Source organism: Schistocerca piceifrons, chromosome 8 (genome assembly GCF_021461385.2).
Source record: "Schistocerca piceifrons isolate TAMUIC-IGC-003096 chromosome 8, iqSchPice1.1, whole genome shotgun sequence".
NCBI lineage: Eukaryota > Metazoa > Arthropoda > Insecta > Orthoptera > Acrididae > Schistocerca > Schistocerca piceifrons.
Window position 1 is genome coordinate 460,462,899 of NC_060145.1, and position 21,460 is coordinate 460,484,358.

The 21,460-nt window shown below is 45.2% G+C and overlaps 1 protein-coding gene across 1 annotated transcript in view; it reads left to right on the forward strand.

The window, feature by feature from the left end:
* Positions 1-5,456: 5,456 nt before the first annotated feature.
* Positions 5,457-21,460, forward strand: part of LOC124712461 (diacylglycerol lipase-alpha) — a 402,074-nt gene continuing 386,070 nt past the window's right edge. The window contains exons 1-2 of the mRNA XM_047242757.1: positions 5,457-5,500; positions 17,735-17,946. Coding sequence (XP_047098713.1) covers positions 5,457-5,500; positions 17,735-17,946 — 256 coding nt within the window. The remainder of the gene's footprint in view (positions 5,501-17,734; positions 17,947-21,460) is intronic.

A 21,460-nucleotide genomic window follows, 5' to 3' on the forward strand; every position in this document is an offset into this window, starting at 1 on the left:
GGGTCGTAACACATCTGAAATGTAACGCCCACTGTTCAAAGTGCCGTCAATGGGAACAAGAGGTGACCAAGACGTGTTACCAATGGCACCCCATACCATCACGCCGGGTGATACGCCAGTATGGCGATGACGAATACACGCTTCCGATGTGCGTTCACCGCGATGTCACCAAACACGGATGCGACCATCATGATGCTGTAAACAGAACCTGGATTCATCCGAAAAATGACATTGCCATTCGTGCAGCCAGGTTCGTCGTTGAGTACACCATCGCAGGCGCTCCTCTCTGTAATGTAACGTCAAGGGTAACCGCAGCCATGGTCTCCGAACTGATAGTCCGTGCTGCTGCAAACGCCGTCGAACTTTTGGTGCAGATGGTTGTTGTCTTGCAAACGTCCCCATCTGTTGAGTGAGGGATCGAGACGTGGCTGCACGATCCGTTACAGCCATGCGGATAATATGCCTGTCATCTCGTCTGTGAGTGATACGAGGCCGTTGGGATCCAGCACGACGTTCCGTATTACCCTCCTGAACCTACCGATTCCTCATGTCAGCACGTTGTAGGTGTCGCCACCGGCTCCAACCTTGTGTGAATGCTCTGAAAAGCTAGTCATTTGCATATCACAGCATCTTCTTCCGGTCAGTTAAATTTCATGTCTGTAGCACGTCGTCTTCGTGGTGTAGCAATCTTAATGGCCAGTAGTGTACTTAAAACCACATTGGACTAACAGGTGGCTCATTATATGCTAGTCAGTAATACATCGTAAGTGACACACACGCTACAGATATCAACTGGTGAGATCAGCTCGAACTGTATAAATGTATGAAATTATTAATCATATGAGAACGGGTCATGCTTGCTATAACTACTGTAATGAACCATTGTAATTTGTAGACACAGAATATTAGACATCTGTTGACATGCTTTAATACACTGAAGAGCCAAAGAAACTGGAAAACCAGCCTAATATCGTGTAGGGCCCCCCAGAGCACGCAGAATTGCCGCAACACGACGTAGCATGGACTCGACTAACGTCTGAAGTGGTGCTGGAGGGAATTGACACCATGAATCTTGCAGGGCTGTCCATAAATTCGTAATGGTACGAGGGGGTGGAGATCTCTTCTGAACAGTACATTGCAAGGCATCCCGGACATGCTCAGATATGTTCATGTCTGTGGTGTTTGGTAGCCAGTGGAAGCGTTTAAACTCAGAAGAGTGTTCAAGGAGCCACTCTGTATCAATTCTGGACGTGTGGGGTGTCGCATTGTCCTGATTTAATTGCCCAAGCCCTTCGGAGTGCACAATACACAGTGGACATGAACGGATGAATGTGATGAGACAGGATGCTCACATACGTGTCACCTGTCAGAGTCGTATCTAGACGTATCAGGAGTCCCATATCACTCCAACTGCACACGCCGCACACCATTACAGAGCATCCAGCAGCTACAACAGTCCCCTGCTGACATGCAGGGTACATGGATTCATGAGGTTGTCTCCATACCAGTACACGTGCATCCGCTCGATAAAATTTGAAACGAGACTCGTCCGACAAGGCAAATTTTTTTTCAGTTATCAGCAGTCGATTCCGAAAGCCCATACCGATGTTCTTTCGTTGACTGGTTCGCATGCTGACACTTGTTCATGGCGCAGCACTGAAATCTGAAGGGTTGCACTTCGGTCCCGTTGAACGATTCTCTTCAGTCTTCGTTGGTCCCGTTTTTGCAGGATATTTTTCCGGCCGCAGCGATATCGGAGATCTGACATTTTACCAGATTCCTGATATTCAAGGTAGACTCGTGAAATGGTCATACGGGAAAATTCCCACTTCTTTGCTACCTCGGAGATGCTGTGTCCCATTGCTCGTGCACCGACTATAAGACGACGTGTAAACTCACTTAAATCTTGATAACCTGCCACTGCTGCAGCAGTAACAGATCTAACAACTGCGCCAGACACTTGTTGTCTTATATAGCAGTTGCCGACCGCAGCGCCGTATTCCGTCTGTTTAGATATCTCTATATCTGAGTACGCATCCCGATATCAGTTTCTGGCGCTTCAGTGTATACCAGGTGTAGAATTTGAAACAGGATATGGCTGCAATAATTACACGTCTGTTATTTGAAACTGATAAATAGTATTCAATTCAAAATAATCTCCTTTGCTATTTATACATTTCTCTCATCTCTCTGGTAGTTTATGAATACCACGCCAAAAAAACAGTTTTTCTTTTCAGGCGAACCAGTCAGAGAGCCATGTTCGTACATTTTCATATGAATTGAAGAGTTGTCCAGCGAGAGCGTGTCCCACTGATGTAAGTAGATGACAATCGGGCGGAGCCAAGTGTGAGGAATAAGCCGCGTGCCCTAGTATTTGCCAACTGAACCCCTCGATCGTTTCCTTGAACCGTTTTGCTGTGTGTGATGGGCTTTATCATGGAGCGATATGAGTTTATGCTGTCTTTTTCCATATTCCGATCGGGTTTCACGTAATTCTCGATTTAAATGGATCATTTTCTGCTGGTAGCGATCAGTGTTAACGGTTTCATCAGGTTTTAGCAGCTCATGATAGGTGACACCCTTCTGAACCCACCAAACACAGAGCATTGCCTTCTTTTGCAAAGCGATTTGGTCATGCAGTGGGTGTCGATTGTTTTGTCGGATTCACTCACCATTTTCGACGCTCATAATTCTCAAAATATGTCCATTTTTCGTCAACTATCACTATTCGATGGAGAAACGACTTTCTTTTGTATCTCACGAGCAGCATTTCACAAGTGGTCTTTCGATTTGCTTGCTGTCTTTCATTCAGTTCATGCGAAACCCATGTTCACACTTTCTTCACCTTTCCCATATATATATATATATATATATATATATATATATATATACTCCTGGAAATGGAAAAAAGAACACATTGACACCGGTGTGTCAGACCCACCATACTTGCTCCGGACACTGCGAGAGGGCTGTACAAGCAATGATCACACGCACGGCACAGCGGACACACCAGGAACCGCGGTGTTGGCCGTCGAATGGCGCTAGCTGCGCAGCATTTGTGCACCGCCGCCGTCAGTGTCAGCCAGTTTGCCGTGGCATACGGAGCTCCATCGCAGTCTTTAACACTGGTAGCATGCCGCGACAGCGTGGACGTGAACCGTATGTGCAGTTGACGGACTTTGAGCGAGGGCGTATAGTGGGCATGCGGGAGGCCGGGTGGACGTACCGCCGAATTGCTCAACACGTGGGGCGTGAGGTCTCCACAGTACATCGATGTTGTCGCCAGTGGTCGGCGGAAGGTGCACGTGCCCGTCGACCTGGGACCGGACCGCAGCGACGCACGGATGCACGCCAAGACCGTAGGATCCTACGCAGTGCCGTAGGGGACCGCACCGCCACTTCCCAGCAAATTAGGGACACTGTTGCTCCTGGGGTATCGGCGAGGACCATTCGCAACCGTCTCCATGAAGCTGGGCTACGGTCACGCACACCGTTAGGCCGTCTTCCGCTCACGCCCCAACATCGTGCAGCCCGCCTCCAGTGGTGTCGCGACAGGCGTGAATGGAGGGACGAATGGAGACGTGTCGTCTTCAGCGATGAGAGTCGCTTCTGCCTTGGTGCCAATGATGGTCGTATGCGTGTTTGGCGCCGTGCAGGTGAGCGCCACAATCAGGACTGCATACGACCGAGGCACACAGGGCCAACACCCGGCATCATGGTGTGGGGAGCGATCTCCTAAACTGGCCGTACACCACTGGTGATCGTCGAGGGGACACTGAATAGTGCACGGTACATCCAAACCGTCATCGAACCCATCGTTCTACCATTCCTAGACCGGCAAGGGAACTTGCTGTTCCAACAGGACAATGCACGTCCGCATGTATCCCGTGCCACCCAACGTGCTCTAGAAGGTGTAAGTCAACTACCCTGGCCAGCAAGATCTCCGGATCTGTCCCCCATTGAGCATGTTTGGGACTGGATGAAGCGTCGTCTCACGCGGTCTGCACGTCCAGCACGAACGCTGGTCCAACTGAGGCGCCAGGTGGAAATGGCATGGCAAGCCGTTCCACAGGACTACATCCAGCATCTCTACGATCGTCTCCATGGGAGAATAGCAGCCTGCATTGCTGTGAAAGGTGGATATACACTGTACTAGTGCCGACATTGTGTATGCTCTGTTGCCTGTGTCTATGTGCCTGTGGTTCTGTCAGTGTGATCATGTGATGTATCTGACCCCAGGAATGTGTCAATAAAGTTTCCCCTTCCTGGGACAATGAATTCACGGTGTTCTTATTTCAATTTCCAGGAGTGTATAAGGCTCACCGGCTATTTGACCATCTTCTTCTGTGCGGATGCACAGTGCCCGAACTCGTACGGGAATCGGCAAAAAGCCGCGAGTAATGAGTATAATGGGGAGGGGCACTATTAATATAGTGCGGGACAGTAAGTTTGGAATGTGGGTCTCACGGGAGACGTGCCAGAGATAAGTCCCTGCAGTCGCACTATCTTCTGTGTCCTCGGTGGCTCAGATGGAGGCCGGCACGGTAGCTCAGCGTGTTTGGTCAGAGGGTTTAGCTACCCTCTGTAATAAAAAAAAAAAAAACTGAGTGAACGGATCTACGAACGATCTGAACGAGCTTCATCGGACGCCCGCCACTAACAAATTCAACAAACAATATAGAACAAAATGAGTTAAAAAAAAAGATGGATAGAGCGTCTGCCATGTAAGCAGGAGATCCCGGGTTCGAATCCCGGTCGCGACACACATTTTCAACTATCCCCGTTGACTTATATCAACGCCTGTATGCATCTAGGGGTGTTAATGTCATTGTAATTTCCCATAGTTTTCAATCGAAGAGCAGCGGCTTTCTCGTCACATTCAATTGTTTCGCGAGTTGTTATCTTCATCCAATAAGGCCGTCAATTCCTTGTCTTAGAACTTTTTAGATGGTTTCCCGCGCTCGTCGTTTCTCACGACATCACTACTTTTGAATTTTTGGAACCGCTCGAAACAATGTGATTTGCCAAGAGAATGTTAGCCGAAAGCTTCGACAAGCATTCCTTGCGATTCTGCAGCAGTTTTCTTCAAATGATAACAGAAAACCAGTGCTGTCCGAAATCGTAGTTCGTAGGTAGAAAATTCGACACGTTTACGGATTTAAAAAGTATACTAATGTATGGAACGAGGGTTACTGTGTGTTGACATTCGTTTCAGCCGTTACAGGAAGCAGATGGTGCTGCAGACGCGGTCTCATGGGTTCTACACCGACTGGTAGCACCATCTACAGGGAAATTCCGGGTTCATACTTCTGCGCTTGGTATTGTATTCTACATTTTCACGAATGATGTGCTTGTAACGCTTTAATATCGTCTCCGGATTCAGACAACGGAACCGAGAGGAAGGTGCCGGCGTTGTCCGTCCGAACTTGTTTGGTTTAACGGCCTTCGCGGACGCTATGCTCGTCGACAGCACCCTCTCGTGGCGCGGCCAAGGGGCAAAGTGAGCGTGCGCCGCTCTGCTAGTTGTGTTCACGTATTCGCAGCTTTCTGGTCGCCGACGTTACTGTTCTGCAAGATTTTCCTTGGTTATTCTCTTCGTTTGCGATTCAGGTTTTCTCCGCACGCTATTGGCGATCCTTTTGGCTTCGCGTTTCCTTTTCGTTTCGACATGCCTTTACGGATAGGTGTTCGCTTGCAGTCGTTCATCCGGTTTTTTGAACGCTTACCGTTTCCTCTGAAACAGTGTAGGGGCACTACCCACCAAGATAGTGGGATATCAAGTCGTAGATTGAAAATGAACAGATATCTTCGACACCAGCTGCTATTACCTCATATGTGAACGCAACGAAGACTGAAAATTAAAGAGATAGTAAAAAGAAAATGCGTCGTGTGCACATGGGCTTGGAAGCGCTTCATTTTCATGTTACTTGCAGAACTCATTTACTTCAGAGCTTCGTAGTACGTTAACCGCGAGCATATGGCAAGAGAACGTACCAGCATACCGCATGGACAACTTTTTTTTTTTACATAAGATAGAAAAAGGGTGTGTGCCAGTGATAGATGCCTGAATGTACATCTCCATCTATATCTACATCTACATAACTGCTCTCCGATTCATAGTTAAGTGCTTGGTAGAGGGCTCGGGACCATTTTCAGAATATTTCACGACGGTTCAACTCTCGAACAGCGTGTGGCAAAAATGAACACACAAATCTTACCGTGGGAACTGTGCTTCCTCTTATTTCATTACTATCGTCGTTCCTCCCTACGTAGGTAGGAGTTAACAAAATATTTTGGCATTCACAGGGGAAGATTGGTGATTGAAATTTCTTGACAAGATCTGGCCGCGACTTTGTTTCCATGATCGCCATCCCAACTTGCGTATCTCTTCCCTGTATTGAGATGAGACAAAACTAGCTGTCACTGTTTGAAGATTCTCGATATCCTCCGTGATCGTGTCTTGGCTTCAATACCGCACAGGAAAAGCAGAGGACGGACGAGCGTAGACTAGATTTAGATAATAAATCTTCAGAAGGTTTATTGCGTCTTCCAAGTGTTCTGAAAGTGAAACGTGGTCTTTGTTTCGCCTTCTCCACAAAATTTTGTATCTGATGATTGTAACTTAGGTGTTTGTACAAGGACAGTGAAATGATAATGGAACAAAATAAAAAAAAGCTAAGTACATTGTTAATTCTTTCAAAATAAATCGCCGTGACTGTTAATACATATATCCCACTATGAGACAAGCCGGTCGTGCCTTCATGAAAAAACGTTTGTGTTTGGCTACGGTACCCTGATTCTACCCAAGCATGCAGCTCTTCGTCCTAAACAAATTGACGGCAAAGTATGTCGTTATTCAGAGCTCTAAAGATAAGGAAATCTCATTGGTAGAGATCGGAACTGAATGGATGATGTGTAAGGGTTTCCCAGCCAAACTTCTTCAGTATAGCCGAAACAGCGCCATCTTGTTGCTGAATAATGCCAGCCCACATGTTGCCGAGTTGTTTCGACGTCGCTGCGGAAGTTCCGCTGCAAAGACTGCATGGGGGCTTAATTAAATAAAATGCAAATAATTTTAGTAGTAGCTGTATGTCCGGTTATGAAGTCTCGTAACCGGTTGGCCCTGAGTGGTATTAATACGCAATCTGACTGCAAAGAATAACAATAAAGAATGAAAGGAAACTGGCGTTAACACAATTGATTAATTAAGTCCCCAGCAACTATGAAACCTACGAAGCAACAAAGCAAAAGTGTAACTGTTCTGTGTGTGGAAGTGTGATTCAACGTACACATCTGGCACGGTTCTTCCTCAATACGATAAGATATTTTAAACACCATTTACAATGAAGTAATTAAAAACCAGAAATGCTATAATTGCACATAGAAACCAGAATTACAGTCTAATACATGAACACAAGCGAGATGCTTTCTTGACTGAACCTGTGACCAAGAGGCATTGCTATTTAGGAAATTTGAAATAAAAAATTTTTTGTTAACTTCATATATATTGACGAAAAAAACACTGTGATCATTACAACATCCCCAATCGAACAGCATCTGCTATTTCGCCCAACAGAACAACTGCACACGACATGCACTCAACTAGTACTGCTATCGACATCCTCTCAACAAGCACTGCCCACGGCAACCTCTGAACTACCACTGCCCCAGTGGAGGCGGCGGAATAATAGTCTTTGGCGCAATCTCTGGCGCTGCGACTCAGTGTAGCCAACTTTCAAGACTTACCTATTCCCTATAAAAGGACAGCACCATCTGCAAACAGTATAAGAGGGCCGCTCAGATTCTCTCCTAAGTCGTTTATATACAGGGTATTACAAAAAGGTACGGCCAAACTTTCAGGAAACATTCCTCACACACAAAGAAAGGAAATATGTTATGTGGACATGTGTCCGGAAACGCTTACTTTCCATGTTAGAGCTCATTTTATTACTTCTCTTCAAATCACATTAATCATGGAATGGAAACACACAGCAACAGAACGTACCAGCGCGACTTCAAACACTTCGTTACAGGAAATGTTCAAAATGTCCTCCGTTAGCGAGAATACATGCATCCACCCTCCGTCGCATGGAATCCCTGATGCGCTGATGCAGCCCTGGAGAATGGCGTATTGTATCACAGCCGTCCACAATACGAGCACGAAGAGTCTCTACATTTGGTACCGGGGTTGCGCAGACCTTTCAAATGCCCCCATAAATGAATGTCGAGAGGGTTGAGGTCAGGAGAGCGTGGAGGCCATGGAATTAGTCAGCCTCTACCAATCCATCGGTCACCGAATCTGTTGTTGAGAAGCGTACGAACACTTCGACTGAAATGTGCAGGAGCTCCATCGTGCATGAACCACATGTTGTGTCGCACCTGTAAAGGCACATGCTCTAGCAGCACAGATAGATAATCCCGTACGAAATTATGATAACGTGCTCCATTGAGCGTAGGTGGAAGAACATGGGGCCCACTCAAGACATCACCAACAATGCGTGCCCAAACGTTCACAGAAAATCTCAGTTGATGACGTGATTGCACAATTGCGTGCGGATTCTCGTCAGCCCACACATGTTGATTGTGAAAATTTACAATTTGATCACGTTGGAATGAAGCCTCATCCGTAAAGAGAACATTTGCACTGAAATGAGGATTGACACATTGTTGGATGAACCATTCGCAGAAGTGTACCCGTGGAGGCCAACAAGCTGCTGATAGTGCCTGCACACACTGTACTTGGTACGGAAACAACTGGTTCTCCCGTAGCACTCTCCATGCAGTGACGTGGTCAACGTTACCTTGTACAGCAGCAACTTCTCTGACGCTGACATTAGGGTTATCGTCAACTGCACGAAGAATTGCCTCGTCCATTGTAGGTGTCCTCGTCGTTCTAGGTCTTCCCCAGTCGCGAGTCATAGGCTGGAATGTTCCGTGCTCCCTAAGACGCCGATCAATTGCTTCGAACGTCTTCCTGTCGGGACACCGTCGTTCTGGAAGCTGTCTCGATACAAACGTACTGCGCCACGGCTATTGCCCCGTGCTAAACCATACATCAAATGGGCATCTGCCAACTCCGCATCTGTAAACATGGCACTGACTGCAAAACCACGTTCGTGATGAACACTAACCTGTTGATGCTACGTACTGATGTGCTTGATGCTAGTGCTGTAGAGCATTGAGTCGCATGTCAACACAAACACCGAAGTCAACATTAACTTCCTTCAATTGGGCCAACTGATGGTGAATCGAGGAAGTACAGTACATACTGACGAAACTAAAACGAGCTCTAACATGGAAATTAAGCGTTTCCGGACACATGTCCACATAACATATTTTCTTTCTTTGTGTGTGAGGAATGTTTCCTGAAAGTTTGCCCGTACCTTTTTGTAACACCCTGTAGACTATGAACGGCAGAGGTCCTCCAACACTTCATTGGTGAATCGTAGATATCAGTTCTCATTCGATGGTCTCACACCAATCACTGCGAACTGCGACATTCACTGATCAAGTCGCAGAGCTGAGACGATGCTCCACAGGCACACAGATTCATTAGAAGCCGCTTGTGAGGAATGACGTCATAAGCTTTCTTGAAATCTTCATATATGGAATGAACCAGAGAGCATTTGTAAATAGCACCTCGTTACCCGAGACACTGAACCCAGGATGTCGTTATGTCTTGCATTTTAAGATCGTTGTGTCCCATACCTCTTAAATATTTGGGTAACGTCATGATTCATTACCCCAAGAGCTGGTGATAAATATTTGTTTGTTCTGTATCCAGTTTCGGTCCACGGAATACCGTAGGGGTCCTGCTGTGAAAAGACAATCGTTTCTTGCTGTCGTGCCGTGTGGCGGGCGGCATTCACATTGGTATCCCACCACTGACTGAGGGATCTCCAGACACATCTTCGGCCTGGAATCTCACTGGCTGGAGTATCGTCGAATTGAGGCCAGATGGCCAGTGAAGACCTGTCTGGAGACGCCCTGGACAGCGATGGGATACCAACATGACTGTCGTCCCCTGTATATCGGTACGTCGACGATATTCTACACCCCATTTTGTTGCCCTTCATGCCAAGCCATTTTGGGCTTACATTTCAGCAAGATAATGCCCCCCCTCCCCCCATTACACACACAAGTGAGAATTTCTACTGGTTGTCTTCCTGCTTGCTAAACCCTACCTTGTCCAGTAACTACCCCAGATTTCCTCAAGATTGAGAACATTTGGAGTATTTTGGGCAGAATTCTACAACCATCTCGAGATTCTGACGGTCTAACGCGCCTTTTGGACAGAATCTGGCACAATGTCCCTCAGGAGGACATCAAAAAACACGATTGATCACTGCCAGGCCTAGCAATTGCTTGCATAAGGGTCACAGGTGCACCAGTGCGTCGTTCACTTGCTCAGTTTGTGAACTTCTTTGTCTTGAATAAATCATGCAATTTTTCTGAAACTGTAATCATTTGTTTGTCTGTACATGTACATCACATCTACCAATTTATGTCCCATTTGGATAATTCGTTCATGGTGCGTCGTCTTTTCTTGTGTTAGAGTGCATTTTATGGCCGGCCGCGGTGGCCGTGCGATTCTAGGCGCTGCAGTCAGGAACCGCGGGACTGCTACGGTCGCCGGTTCGAATCCTGTCTCGGGCATGGATGTGCGTGATGTCCTTAGGTTAGTTAGGTTTAAGTAGTTCTAAGTTCTAGCGGACTGATGACCTAAGATGTTAAGTCCCATAGTGCTCAGAGCCATTTGACCCTTTTTTTTTTTTTTTTTTTTTTTTTTTTTTTTTTTTTTTTTTTTTTTTTGCATTTTATGATAGAGGAACTCGGGGCGGAACGGGATACTTAACGTTTAACAATTTCTATAAAATAAGAGAACACAAGGAAACACTTCTTAAAGTGATAAAAAAACACCTTGTAGTGTAACCTAATGTACCTTATTTTAAAATCACTTAAAGCAATACGTTTTGCATTTTTTACAATTTTTCGAAGAAAACCTTCCATATTTCCCGTTCCGCCTCACCCACGGGGCAGAATGGGATAAGGGTATTTTTTGTTAAATTATTGCATAAACATTGAATTTGAATTACGGATATCGTATTAAACTATGACAAAATGTTGTATAACAGGCAATTCAGACAGGAATGTGTAATTTAAACAATTAAAAAGTCATTCTTCAAAATAGGAAAATATTTTAATGTCATTCAAAAAATGTACAATGCTTAATAACCACCAAACCACCAACTACCAGCACTTTCGACAATAGTCACAAATCAGTATTTCCTCTTCATCTTCACTGTCCGTGCCCACTTTGGCATGCGACCCAGCCCTCATTAGAAACGGGGTAGAAGTCCCCACAGTAGAGACACTCAGCATCCTCTCTCTCTGGTTCCCTCTTCTCCATCATCTTCTTCCTTTTATTTTTCTTAAAGTCTTTGATGTCCTCTGTTTTCGTTTCTTTGGGTGTACAGTTCGATATTTTTGCCTTAAGTTGCATTGCACCTAACGTCTCTGTCCTGACACTGTTCATATTTGTGCACCCTCCTACTTTCTGTAGGCCTACTTTACGTGCGACAGCGTTCTTCAGTTCCTTCTTATAAAGAGAATCTGTTAATACGACGGTTTTTCCCTTTCGTCTTGTAGTCCGTCGAGTATTTTGACGGACTAATGGGATTGGAATGACTGTCCCATTCTGCCCCGTTCCGTTCCGCCCCAAGAGCACTTTTGAGTTTAACGACTTTTATGGAGTGTAATAACTGACGTATTTAAACGCATTAAATAACTAACGTATAACAAATGCCATGCATTTTAAGGGAATGTGTCATTTTAGGGTATACAATGAACAGCTTACCTGGCGATGAAATTCACCAAACGTTAGAACAACGCAAGCGGTAACGTGACGGACAACAATTCACTTAGATCTCGCACTTCAAACTAAACCAGAATGGCTGCCCTCACTTCCCTTCCATTCGGAGTAGTAGTTACATGCCCATACAACAGGTTGCGACACTGTACAGTCTAGAGAAGATCAGTATCCCATTGTGCCCCGCTATCCCGTTCTGCCCCGAGTTCCACTATCTGATAATGGTCTGGAGACCGAAACTGATTGTATAACAAAGAAATCTTTATCGACATCTCATGGTAGAGAATTATGAAGTTACTCAAATGTTTACTAGCTGCTGGACGTCACGTTCTTAAAATTCCTTTGCAAACTTAGGTCCCTCTGTTCCACTGTTGCCATCATCCACGGGCAGCTGGTATTATAGAAGATTCTAAAATAGTCCGTGCAGCTCTCACGAGTGAAGAATCAAGTTAAAGATGTAAAAAAAAGTTGATAACTTTGCACAATAGTATGTTGGGTGTTTTGTCGTAAAGTCTTGTTTAATGAATCTCACAAGCACTTTTCTATTAAGTAATACGATGCATAATATCGGTTACGAATGAGCGATAATTTTGCCAGTTTATCAGTGGAAGAAATAATGTTAAATGTGGGTCATTGCGTCTCAGCTTGCTGAGCACCAAGTACAGTTTCTCATTTCAACTTGTAATAAACCTAATGTGACGATTCAAATTATTCGTTTATTATCACTTCTGTTTCTGTTACTTCCAGAAAAACGTAATGAGCAAACTGTGCTATGTACACGATTATAACTGACAAAGTCTGTTTAATAGACGAGAAGTCTTTTAATCTCCTTAGTCGAAAAACATTCGAAGATAAAGTTTTAAATTTGATAAAAAGTACTATTTTTCAAGCTTTTGGGAACAGGTTGGGTTCTTTGGGGCAAGAGACAAAACAGCGAGGTCATCGGTCTCATCGGATTAGGGAAGTATGGGGAAGGAGTAGGCCGTGCCCTTTTAAAGGAACCATCCCGGCATTTGCCTGGAGCGATTTGGGGATATCACGGGAAACCTAAATCACGATGGCCGGACGCGGGATTGAACCGTCGTCCTCCCAAATGTGGGCACATGTAATGCTCTGTAAAAATGACAGGAGTTCGTTTAGCTCTTGAATGATTTGGCATGGAACAGCGCCGTATTTTGATGAACACCGAAAGAGAAGCGAAAAACAGAGATTCTGCTGGAATTGTGTTTTAGAGGTGACAAAAAGACGCTGACAGCAGGTATTAACATTATTTATATTTGGATTTCGTACGTTCATCTGCAACAGTGACAAAACCGTACATTCTGATTGTCAACAATTTTCTTATTTTTCGTGTTTCCGTTTGGTGACAGAGTTGGCTGAGCATTTTGAACTATAAGGCACAATAGGATGATTCATTTTTATCAAATTGTAGTTGATGAATGTACGTGTGCGTCTCTGCATTGCTTTAATTTCCAGCTTATCATAGGCACAAAGCCGATTCCGCCACTGCTGCAGTTTCGTGGATAGCAACTTCATATATTAATGATAAGCTACCAACAGAAACGTAAGCACAGAATGAGGCGAGGCGAGCACCGGACACAGTAGCCAGATGAAGTGGTCTGCCTAATGCCACGTAAGAGTGCTTCCACTCACTCCGAATCAAATACACTACTGGCCATTAAAAATGCTACACCACGAAGATGTGCTACAGACGCGAAATTTGACCGACAGGAAGAAGATGCTCTGATATGCAAATGATTATCTTTTCAGAGCATTCACACAAGGTTGGCGCCGGGTGGCGACACCTACAATGTGCTGACATGAGGGAAGTTTCCAACCGATTTCTTATACACAAACAGCAGTTGACCGGCGATGCCTGGTGAAACGTTGTTGTGATGCCTCGTGTAAGGAGGAGAAATGCGTACCATCACGTTTCCGGCTTTGATAAAGGTCGGATTGTAGCCTATCGCGATTGCGGTTTATCGTATCGCGACATTGCTGCTCGCGTTAGTCGAGATCCGATGACTGTTAGCAGAATATGGAATCGGTGGGTTCAGGAGGATAATCCGGAACGCCGTGCTGGATCCCAACGGCCTCGTATCACTAGCAGTCGAGATGACAGGCATCTTATCCGCATGGCTGTAACGAATCGTTGAAGCACGTCTCGATCTCTGAGTCAACAGATGGGGACGTTTGCAAGACAACAAACATCTGCACGAACAGTGCGACGAAGTTTGCAGCAGCATGGACTATCAGCTCGGAGAACATGGCTGCAGTTACCCTTGACGCTGCATCACAGACAGGAGCGCCTGCGATGGTGTACTCAACGACGGACATGGGTGCACGAATGGCAAAACGACATTTTTTCGGATGAATCCAGCTTCTGTTTACAGCATCATGATGGTCTGATTGTATCGGGTGCCATTGGTTACACGTCTCGGTCACCTCTTGTTCGCATTGACGGCACTTTGAACAGTGGACGTTACATTTCAGATGTTTTACGACCCGTGGCTCTACCCTTTATTCGGTCCCTGCGAAGTCCTACATTTCAGCAGGATAATGCACAACCGCATGTTGCACGTCCTGTACGGGCCTTTCTGGATACAGAAAAGGTTCGACTGCTGCCCTGGCCAGCACATTCACCAGATCTACCAATTGAAAACGTATGGTCAATGGTGGCCCAGCAACTGGCTCGTCACAATACGCCAGTCACTACCCTTGATGAACTGTGGTATCGTGTTCAAGCTGCATGAGCAGCTGCACCTGTACACGGTATCCAAGCTCTGTTTGACTCAATGCCCAGGCGTATCAAGGCCGTTATTACGGCCAGAGGTGGTTGTTCTGGGTACTGATTTCTCATGGTCTATGCAGCCAAATTGCGTGAAAATGTACACACGTCAGTTCTAGTATAATATATTTGTCCAATGAATACCCGTTTATCATCTGCTTTTCTTTTTGGTTAGCAATTTTAATGGCCAGTAGTGTATATTCTCACCTCTATGGGGTGAGACATCACAAGTACACCGTGCTGTGAGCATGGTCATAGCAGTCTAACGCCGTCTTTTACCTGATTATTGACAAAACCATATGTCCACGTCCATACACAGACCGCATATTTCTCATTGTAAGATATGGTATCCTAGTGATGCTGTTGTTGACATGTGTCACACACACACGAAGGATATGTGTATGCACCCATGGTGGTACTTTCTGTTGGCAATATGGCCATCCCATATTGTGCACACGCGGACTATAGAAGTATTGACAGGTCTGGGATTCTCATCATTGTGTTACTGGTGTGGAATGTGTCCACACCAGCAGTTTTGAGCGACATGAACATCTCACGATGTTCATAGACGGACTATGAACTTTGTTTCCAGGTTTGTTATTTTGGTGGTGCTGCTAATGTCCTGGAAGATAGCCGTAGAGCAACTGTGAATGCCGTAGCTCTTGTACTTTTTACAGGTCAACATGACTATCCCTCAACGTGCCTCTACATCCTGTGGGATTGTAAGCAGTTCTGGCATCCTGAGGGAACGTAGTTGACGCACTATATGGTGAGAAAGGAATGTGATTCTGGACTTGAGGGTACTGGTGTGAGTGATTTTGACAAAGAACATGGGTATGCTAACGTACGCGTATACCGACCATCTGTGCAGTCATGATCACGGGAATCACAGGTGCAGGAGATACATAAAAAGCAGCCGAGCACGTGAGTAGCGGTGCTTCCTGTTGACCAAAACGAGTTTGCGAGAGTTCGCATATTCAGATTGTCAAAGTTCTGACAGGTCTGGGATCGTTGTGTTGGTGTTGCTAGAGTGGAAGATGGCAGAGAAGCTTTTGTGGAAAATTCTTGGTGTTCTGGTGTGCTAGACGCCCCTCCATCTACGGAGCTTCGTTTTGACAGACATAGCCATTCCACCACATGAAGTTACAGACAGGGAAATTCTATGATGGGTTTAGGATCCATGTGGTACTGCTGCTTAGTGGGATGGTGCATTGGTAAGACTTTGGACAGGGTTGTGCTTCATATCCTTTTCTCTCCATCCAGATTTAGGTTTAATATAGTTTCTCTCATTTAGTTAAGACAAGTACTGGGCTGGTTCCTTTAAAACGGACACAGCTGATATGCTTCTGTATGCCAGCTTGTACTCTGTCTCTACTGACATCACTGTTGAGGCCGGCCGAAGTTGCCGAGCGGTTCTAGGCGCTACAGTCTGGAACCGCGCGACCGCTACGGTCGCAGGTTCGAATCCTGCCTCGGGTATGGATGTGTGTGATGTCCTTAGGTTAGTTCGGTTTAATTAGTTGTAAGTTCTAGGGGACTGATGACCTCAGACGTTAAGTCCCATAGTGCTCAGAGCCATTTGAACCATTTTTAGCTGTTGAGGACGCTGAACCACAAGTCTTCCTCCCTGTTGTTCGTGGAGGAAGAAGCTGACAGAGGAATGTACCTCCATCAACTATTAAACTACCTGTAGCGAGATGTGGTAATCCCATAACAGACATGTAGACTGTTTGATTCATTGGCAAGTAAGAGGCCATGGTGCTGGTGCTACTGGTGAAATAGATGCTGATACAAGAGCAGTCATTTGTCGTTTGTGCCATTACCTTACTACCGAACCAAGTGGATTTTGTTGCAGGTGTAGAGTAGTGCTGGTGGTAGTACTGATTTCAAAAATGGTTCAAATGGCTCTGAGCACTATGGGAGTTAACATCTGAGGTAATCAGTCCTTTAGAACTTAAAACTACTTAAACCGAATTAACCTAAGGACATCACATACATCCATGCCCAAGGTAGGATTCAAACCTGTGACTGTAGTAGTCGCGCGGTTCCGAACTGAAGCTCCTGGAACGGCTCGGTCACCGCGTCCAGCTAATACTGATTTGGGAGGTTCCAGAAGGAGAAGTCACATCCCAGCTGTGTCACTACTTGTTGACTGAGATGACCATCCAACCATGTTGGGTTTCCAGGAAGATTCATTATCTTAGTAGTGGTAGTGATGATGCAGGTGTTGCTGACCAATTATGACACTATGTGTTGATCAGTATCTCCCCCAATGCACTGTGGAGGTCTCGTTGAGAGTTTGGGATCCTGATGATCATGCTGCTTGTGTGAGAGTTTTTGACACAGGAAGTCAACTGTGGCTTTAGGTGCTGATTTAGATGGCCAGTCAAAACCGTTGGGTTTTGTTGCCATGTCTGGGTTCTATGTGGCAGTCATACAGTCATGGAAGACTCTAACAGTAAATGCAGTGGACTAACTGTATGACTACTTGCAGACTGAGATGGCCATCCAACAGTGTTGGTTGTGCTAGTAATTTTGTGATCGTAGTAGCAACGTTGTTGATGAAGGTATTGACGACCAACTGTGGCACTACTTATTCATCAGCACAGCCATCCAACGATGTAGATCTTGTTAAAGGTTTGGGATCCTAGTGAGAGTGGTGCTTGGGCAAGAGTTGTTGACAAAGGAAGTTATTGATCAACTGTGACCCTACCTACTGATTGAAATGACCATCCATTTGTTTTGGTCTTTGTTGACAGGTCTGACATCCTGGTGGCAGTCCTACTGTTGTGGGAGAGAATCGTGTGGAGGAGGTCATACATAGGTCATGGACCAATGTGGCAGTACCTGCTGACATGTCGACACCCAATTACGTCGTTCTTTGTTGACAGGTCCACGACTGGGGTGAACTGTTGTGGGAGAGATTCCCGCAGAGGAGGTCATATACCAATGTGACACTACCTGCTGTGATGACATCAGACTCGTTGGTCTTTGTTGACATGCCTGAGATCCTGGTGGAAGTGTGCTGTTGTAGGAACCGCCTGCTGACTGAGATGGCCATCCGCCTATGTTGGCAGGTCGGGGATCCTGGTGGCGGTGCTGCTGGTGTGGGAGCTGCCGACGGAGGAGGTGTGTGCGCGCCAGCTGTGGCACTACCTGCTGGGCTACGTGGCGCTGCTGGCCGGCTGCCTGCTGCTCGAGGCGCTCATCTCGGCCGTCGCCATGCGCGGCTCCATCCTCGACACCGAGGCGCGCGCCTCCATGCAGTACCTGCTCTACGTCAGGCTCGGTAAGGCCGCGCGCACCCGCCCGCCCTTTTTAATGTCTTGTTCGATTAGTCGTTGGTGTACGTATACCCTAAGACAAAAAAAAAAAAAAGACGCAGCAGGGAGGAATTACCCGAATGTGGGGGAAATCTGTAGGTGTGATGTACATGTACAGACAAATAAATAATTACAATTTTAGAAAAAATGGATGATTTAGTGAAGAGAAAGAGCTTCACAAACTGAGCAGGTCAGTAACGTGTTGGTTCACCTCTGGGGCTGCATGCAAGCAGTTTCTTTCTGAAATTGTAGTCATTTGTTTGTCTGTACATGTACATGACATCAACCAACCTCTGTCCCATTGTTATAATTTCTTCGTGATCCAAATCTTTTTTCTTTTAAAGAGCCTATTTCCAGTGTCTCATTTGTGTAAGTTTGCAGTTTTTCCGTGGATGACGTGGAACAACAGCGTGATGTGGGAAATAAGTGAGGACTTCCAGAATGAAAATTTCACTATGCAGCGGAGTCTGTGCTGATATGAAACTTCCTGGCAGAGTAAAACTGTGTGCCAGATCGAGACTCGAACTCGGAACCTTTGCCTTTCGCGTACAAGTGCTCTACGCTATATATATATTGTAGATTTTAGAAAGGCTTATGACTCAGTGGATCGTGAATCTCTTTTCCAAATTGTGAAAGAACAAGGCCTGGATCCTAAAACCACGGCAATTATCAGAGACACGCTAACTGGTACAAAATCAAAAGTAAAGTTCAGAGGAGAAATTTCAGAATCCTTTGAAATAAAAACAGGCGTGAGGCAAGGTGATGGACTCTCTCCGTTGCTATTTAACTGCGTTCTAGAAAAAGTAATACAAGAGTGGCGCGAACGAAAATTGGAGTTCAAAATTGACCAACCAGTGAAATTAGGACGAACAAATATTCGAATAGACTGTTTGGCCTTTGCAGACGACTTGGTTATTCTAACGCAGGACATCCAAATTGCTCAGAAACAAATAGAAATTCTTAAAGAAACAGCAGAAAGAGTAGGCCTCCAAATCTCATTTGAAAAAACACAGTATATGACTAGCAACAAACTGGCACCCAAACTTTTGGAAACTAAGTATGGAAAAATCAAAAGAGTTTCGCAATTCAAATATTTAGGTGAAATAATCTCAGAGACTGGTCTAGAAAAAATTGGAAATGAAATTCGTTGTCAAAAGATGGAGACAGCTTTTAGACTTACAAAAGACATCTACAACAAAAAATGTCTCTCGAGGTACTCTAAATTGAGACATTACAACACGGTCATAAAACCAGAGTGCCTTTATGGGGCTGAAACGCTAATTTTAAACAGAAAAAAGAACATTCAAGAAATCCAAAAAAGAGAAAGAAAAGTAATCAGAAAAATTCTAGGTCCAAAATATACTGAAGAAGGAACATACAGGCTAAGAGCAAATAGTGAAATTCAACAATACACCAGCATATATTCGGATATGAAAAAACGCAGATTAAAATTTTATGGGCATATTAAAAGAATGGATGCTACCAGACTAACTAAACAAGTAGTGGAATTCTACGAAAATCGAAGTAAAGCTAAATTTGAGACAATAAAATGGATTGCTGCCATAAAAGAGGACATGAAAGAGGCAGATATAAAACAAGATGAAATTCAAGACAGAAAATTATTTAGGCAAAAAATTCATGACTGGGTAGTTGGTCAAGCTGAAAAACCAAAGAAAACTGGAACCACATGGTCTGATGAAAAGAAAAGAGCTCATTCCGAGAGAATGAAAACAATTTGGGCAGAGAGAAAGTCTAAAAGAAAATAACTGAATGCCCCGTGATTGTACTTCGAGTGGTCCAGTAGGGCCCAAACGTGAATAATAATAATAATAATAATAATATATATATATATATATATATATATATATATATATATATATATATATATATATTAAGGCTGGTAGGAGGTACAGAAATCTTTATTATTCACAAAACTGCAGTATACATCCTTATACATTTAACTGTCCTGGGAGGAACCTCGCTGCCTTCTTAGCATGCAGCATGAAAGAAAGACAAAGTCAAAGCGGGGCCACCACCGGCACCCTTAAAAAAGTATTTATAGATATCAAAACAAAATTCAAAGAAACATTCCATTGCTAGCTGTCATTCCTGCGTCGCATACTCGCGTAGCTTTCCTTAGTTGATCACTTTACTTGGTCGGTTCCACAACGACTGCACCGCCGCTCATCTTCGCGCACCCGACACACCCCAAGTATACGGCGGGTGCGCAAAACCCGTTCAGCCGGCCACTGTGGCCGAGCGGTTCTAGGCGCTTCAGTCTGGAACCGCGCTGCTGCTACGATCGCAGGTTCGAATCCTGCCTCGGGCATGGATGTGGGTGATGACCTCAGATGTTAAGTCCCATAATTCTTAGAGCCATTTGAACCATTTGAAAAACCGTTCCTAGGAAATTTGCATACCAGTCCTTGTACTTTCGTAGCCGACCAGTCCCTTAGCGTCCCATCGTTGTCGTGCGTTGCAGGCACCGTAACCTCCTTAGTAGCCTGTTGCCGTCGATCGAACTCCTCCGCTGATTCTGGAGCATCGGGAGGTCGTTTCGCCGTCCCGCTGGCCACCCTTGCATCCACTGTAGGCAGTTCTTCTTATCCATGGCTGTCTTCTGTGTACCCCGAAACGCCTCAGCATTGCCTGCTGGATCTGGTTGGTCGTTCTCCACCGTGAGGCGGCGCTTCTTCCGGCGTTTTGGCGATCGCTGTTTTCGTTGCCGTGCCTCGGAATGAGAGGTCAGCATGGTCTCTGGTTGTTCGTGAGGGACGACGGAATGATCGACGTCTCCAAGTGCCTTACCTGAAGTGGCCGCAAGCGACACCGAAGAGAGGGCGTCCCGTGACTGCTGCAGGCGGTCCAGCGAAACGTCGTTCTCTCAAGTTGATCTGTACAGTCTGTCAGCCCTGGCGACCAGTCATAGTGCCCGGTCCCAGAATCAGCAGATATTTCGAGTACGGCAAACCGACAGTTTGAGGAGATTGAAGGGTATCGCCAACAATTCTCCTTGCTCTGGAAGTTATGCGAACAATCCGATAAATCAAATTTGAAATTTCCTTGCAGATTAAAACAGCGTGCCCGACGGAAGTTGGTCGCACTATTGTGCAAGAACTTGGTGTGTCGATGTCACGCCTTCATAAAAGCTGGTGGATGGCACTTTCAAGAACTGTTGTGAAATCAGTATATTGTTCAAGTTTTGCAGAGAAATAAAATTATTACAAACCTTTGTCTACTTGCTTTTATACCAACAGAAAATTTAATATTTTTTTTATTTTCGATTTAAAATTTTTATATTTTTGCTTTTCGTTTTCGCTCCAGTCGTTTTAGGATCAGAGTTCGCCATCTCGAACTTACAATTGGGAACCACGATCATCTCTCCCATTTGTATCGTCATCGGTCAAAAATATCTACAAAGCTGTCCCAAACCTTTGGTGTGAAAACTGATACAGAGCAGAGCGTCTTAAATCTAGTATT